Raw genomic sequence first — 4981 nt, 5'->3', positions numbered from 1 at the left:
GTGCCACGCATTAAGATGTGGTTTACAATGCTCAGGCAACAATTGAGGGAGAAAAAAACACAGGCAGGGGGCGGGGAAAAAGAAGGGCACAATGTAAAAATTCGGGTCATTTCAAAGCTGGAAAACAACCCTAAAGGCATGTGGTCAGGGGAGAAGAGGGGGTCGGGTTCATTGGACAGAAAGAAGACTATAGCCTTGATTGAAGTGCCGCCTTCGCATTGTGTTTTTCTTTTTGTTTGTTTTTTGCCTGTGTTTTTTTTTAGCTCAATTGTTGCCTGAGCATTGTAAACCACATCTTAATGCGTGGCACACAGTTTGGCATTTCCTCGAGGCTGCAGACCGACTGATAGAGAAGTCAGCAGTGTGTAAGATTTCAGCAACCTGCTGATGTTGCTTCATGGAGCATTTACTGATGTGTACTGGATACGCCCTTTTTTTTTTTTTAAAGCAAAAGGTTTTAGTTAAAAAAACAAACAGAAAACCTTTTCAAATCAAACTTTACTCGATATTAGTTGCTTAAGATTTAAAGACACAAATGATGAAACCATATAACATGTTATGTCGTAAATCAAAAGACTTTCCATTGTACTCCTGTAAACTTGTTAAACTCCCGATGTTGAATTCTATGCACTTTTATTCCTTGTTACAAACATGGAGCCTTCATTACCCAGAATGCAACTTGAACACCGACAGTTCGGTCTATATGGTTCGGTTAGATCCGGTTGCGTTATGCTAGTAGCAGTTAATGCAGCCTAAAGCAGCGAGGTCTGGTAGACTCACTTCTGTCTAATTACAAACCTCCAGATTATTTTCGTTTTCAAATTTGTAGTCCTCTGCCCAAATCGACACTGACTCAAGTGACGTTACTTGAGGCATTTTTTTGATTTAAAAAACACGTGCATCATTTTAAGTGACAGAAGTGTTTCACAGGACTTCGTATTGTCCTACTCAGCTTTCTTTCGACCGCACTCCCTGTTTTCTTCTTCCTCAGCTTTGTTTTACTTCTGTCATGTTGTCCTCTTTCCCCCAGTCCTCCTCTCACACACTGGCTGCCTTCAGAGGCCCCTTTTCTCCGTGCAGAAGTGAAACAAACGGCTGATAAAACTGTCATGAGAAGACATGATAGTTTAATAGTTGTATGTCGTGGTGAAAGATTCGTTTTTTGGGTGCTCAGCACTCAAACTGTTGATATTATCGTGACTCGCAGCCGCTCATCACATTCAGTTTTGTACATTGAGTGACAAGCTCATGCTTTCACAACCGCAAACACGCACTCCCGCTCTTTCGTTATCTTCCCCTTGCTCTCTCTCTCTCTCTCTCTCTCTCTCTCTCCTCTGCACACTGATACAAATTTACCAAAATGTGGCCTGACCGCTAATGCCACAACTGACTTCCTGTTCTATGTGTTTCAGCCTGTTGCTCAGTGACACAAAACAAGTTTTTTAGAAAACATAACCTTCTTGAGGCTGACGCTGTGCTTGTGCCTCGATGTCCTAAAGTTTACAGCGGTTTTCTTCAGTTTGATAGTAAACACTTTTCACTTGCTGCAAAAGCGCGAGCATGAAGCCCTGCAAGGAGACCTTTTTAACATGGCTTCAAGTCAGCAGCTTTGCAGGTTGCATCATGCAGTCTTGCCCAAACCAAGAGCTGAGAGACTGATGTTTACGACATGGACGTCCATATCTTTAGAAATACCTTTTTAGATTAGACACTTCAACAGCTTATACTCTGTTATTTTTGGGGGGTTTTAACACAGCTTAGATAGTACAAGTTATGTTATGAATTGACATGGAGGGAGTTGGCACTGTTTTAAAGCCCAGAGCCTTTTCATTTTTAATGCCAGGGACTTTAGATCATACAATTAGCTCACACAAAAACAGGTTAAGTGAAATTGTTTTTTGCTGTTAGATGTATATAGAACAGCAGCTTGGGTGACCTATTTTTTTGCCTGGCTGCAGCCTAATTTGGGAACCACATCTATTGGGCTGCAGCTGATTATTTTCAGTACTGATGAACCTGCTGGTTCTTTTCTGGATTAATCATTTGCTCTGTAAAACATCAGAAAACTTCTGATCTTCTAAAGCCAGAGCTGACGTCATGAAATGTTTTATTTGATCTAACCAAAAGTAACAAAAGATCAGCAAAGAGATTCGGTTTTGACACGTAAAAGCAAGCTTTTGCTTTCAGAAGCTGGAACTATCTTTTCAACTGAAACAACTAATCTTCTATCAAAATAGTCTCAGATTCTGTCAATCGACAAATGGATCAATCAACTAATCGTTTCAGCTCTACTGGTAACATAAAACGTTGCTTTGATTTAAGGGGCCACATGCCAAAAAGGTTAGGAACTGCTGCCCTAAACTGCAACCAAGGATGTAGTTAACATCAACTTACTTGCATCCACCAATGATATGATTGATAGCCTATTTAAAGTCTGCTTTGGAAACATAAATGACTTAATTTATGTGTTAAATAAACTGATTTGGTAACATTATCCTCCCTCCTAGCCGAAGCAGCATTATGAGTAATCCTCATTTCATTCATGCTCTTTTTGTTCATCATCAAACAGTAGTGTGTTGCCCTGGACTGATGAAGATTTTATGTGACATCTCAGATAGATTTTAAACGTTGAAGACAGATACTCAACTGATCTGACTATTAAAACTATAGCATTACTATTAGTATTGATGATAATAACCTAATGATTTGTAGGTCTGTTATTTCTCACTCTCTTCTTCACTGTGTTTCTGTAAATTAAGACAGTTTTAAGCTGTTGCTCAGCTCCTGTTGACATTTGGATCTACCACAAATGGCTTCTAGATAGATACTTGAAGGATATTTTAATAAATATGTCAACTGTGTCGGTGTAAACTCCGACCAAGACTATAGGGGAGGATATTAAAATGGCCTGAAACCTCTGAACTCTCTCAAAACAAGGTGCAGCCTACACAACACCATGGCCAGAGATCAAGTTGTGCAAAAAAGCACAGCCCTCTGTGCTCGCCATGTCTGAGGCGAGTTGCAGAAAGCAGAAGTAAAAGTGAAGGCATTGCGCGAGCAGCTGCGCTTTTCTGCTGCACAAACAACGGTGCGGTTTCCACAGCTCGGAGCCTAGCAGCACGCGGGCCTCTGCAGGGCCCGGGCCTTCGTCACCTCCCAGCCTGTGTGAGCGAACAATGTAGAGTTAAAAAAACAACAATGCAACGCCTCAGTTTGTCCACTCCGTTTCTTGCTGGAGAGGCTTTGTTGCCCTTTCGACATTTTTTCTTTTCTTTTCTTCTTTAGTCCATGAGCGGAAATGAGTGCGGAAAGTCTGAGGTTTGAGACAGGAAGCCTGCTGACTTCAGATAACGACACCTGACAAGTGCTCCCGTTTGCAGCTATAAATTATACTTAAAATAACCTCAAACGCACGAACTGCTGCGACACAGTATCTGAAGAAATACGTTGTTTTTTTTATCAACGAATAATCCAGTATGTGTGCCACAATGTAAACACCCAAAACCTAAATAATAGAATACAACACACTTTTTAACGGGCTAAATGAACTATTTAGCTTGTCGTTTCAGGATGTCACCATTTTCCTGCACTGGCCCTTTAATTACCTCTTCAAGTCATAACGCGATTAAAAAATACGATTGAATAATGTAACTCAAACTTGAATTATGTAACAGTCAAAAATACCCAAATATCTCTTTAGAAATTAAACAAGACAGACATGAGTACAAGTATTAGTTCCTCGATCCACTGAGCCCCGTTTTATTCTAATACATCTTTATACTATTGCAGTTAGGATTAAGAAATTAATTTTGGTTGAAATAGCAAGTCATTCGTTGTAATATATTCATACATAATGACGGTATTAATGTTGCGTTGAAGTTAGGGGAGCTTATTCAGAGGGTTGTAAGAATATTTAATGCACAAATAGAAATAAAAGGCTACAGGCCAATGTTGAAAAGACGCACATTCGTTAAAAAAACATAACTTTGTGTATTTGTGATCTACATCCTCGAATACAAACGTTTGTCTTTTTCTCTCGTTGCGCAATAATCCGTTTTTATTGTTAACTTTATTAAAAAGTGCTTTTCGATTTGAAGTCCTGACCTGAAGGCCTTTATTTCTACATTTTAATAATAGAAACAATGACTGCGCGGTGGTCGTCCGGAGAAGATGAACAGTTGTATAGTTGTAACAGTGTGAAATGTGAAATACCAGTCATCTGATGGAAATGGATTCTGCTCCTTTCAAAAAGGGGCTCTAGCTGTATCCAAGTTGGTCCATGGCGCCTTCAGGGACACCTGCCTTGTGCGCACCAATAAAACCCAGCATCCCTCCATTAACTTCGTTAAAAGTTTGTCAAATCCTCCTAAAAGTTCTCTAATTTCACTCTTCGTGTGAATTATTTGTGTTGTTGCGCTGCGGTTCCGTGGATAGTGCGGGGTGCAGCTCCCATTAAACACGGCAATTAGAAGAAAAGAAGAAAAAAAAAGTCGAAACGCGTTTGGAAATCCTCTTTAACGCGTGTAACCGGTCACCAATTAGTGTTTATATGTGAGTGTAAAGATGTAGTGGTTAGTTGTGTTATTATAGAGCCGACATACAACCACGAACGGGAAGGAAGAGGAAATTTTGTACAAGAAGGAAAGAGTGGGGAACTCGCATCACCGCCTTGACTCTCTCACTCAGCAGACTCTGATGTGGGTGGCCGCCTGTCATTCTCACCAGCGTTAAAAACTCTTAAACACTTACCTTTATCGTACAGTCCATTGCAGCAGCCTCGCAGTCTTTGTCATTTAGTCGTTTTTGTAAATGTCGCAGCTAATTTAGCCTTCTAACCGCACTTCAATGCATGCAGGGGTGCATTGGCTCTATGGCGCAAACCATTGCAGTTGCAATTTTTTTTTGCTCACAGACCATAACCGGATGACACGTTTTCTCTCTCTCTCTCTCTCTCTCTCTCTCTCTCTCTCTCTCTCTCTCT

The 4981-nt window shown here is 40.5% G+C and overlaps 1 protein-coding gene across 3 annotated transcripts in view; it reads right to left on the bottom strand.

Annotated features, from left to right (window-relative positions):
• fli1rs (Fli-1 proto-oncogene, ETS transcription factor-related sequence) overlaps positions 1-4895 on the bottom strand; it is a 17404-nt gene extending 12509 nt beyond the window's left edge. For 2 of the 3 annotated variants that reach the window (XM_031867420.1, XM_031867422.1), the window contains exon 1: positions 4750-4895. In XM_031867420.1, the coding sequence (XP_031723280.1) occupies positions 4750-4767 (18 nt within the window). In that variant the 5' untranslated portion in view covers positions 4768-4895. The other variant, XM_031867421.1, reaches the window with a different exon arrangement.
• Positions 4896-4981: the final 86 nt, after the last annotated feature.

The sequence above is a fragment of the Anarrhichthys ocellatus genome, unplaced genomic scaffold (genome assembly GCF_004355925.1).
Source record: "Anarrhichthys ocellatus isolate YVR2014 unplaced genomic scaffold, GSC_Weel_1.0 scaffold39, whole genome shotgun sequence".
In the NCBI taxonomy this organism is placed as follows: domain Eukaryota; kingdom Metazoa; phylum Chordata; class Actinopteri; order Perciformes; family Anarhichadidae; genus Anarrhichthys; species Anarrhichthys ocellatus.
Note: the sequence above shows the minus strand (reverse complement) of the source record. Positions and strands in the feature narration are given on the sequence as shown.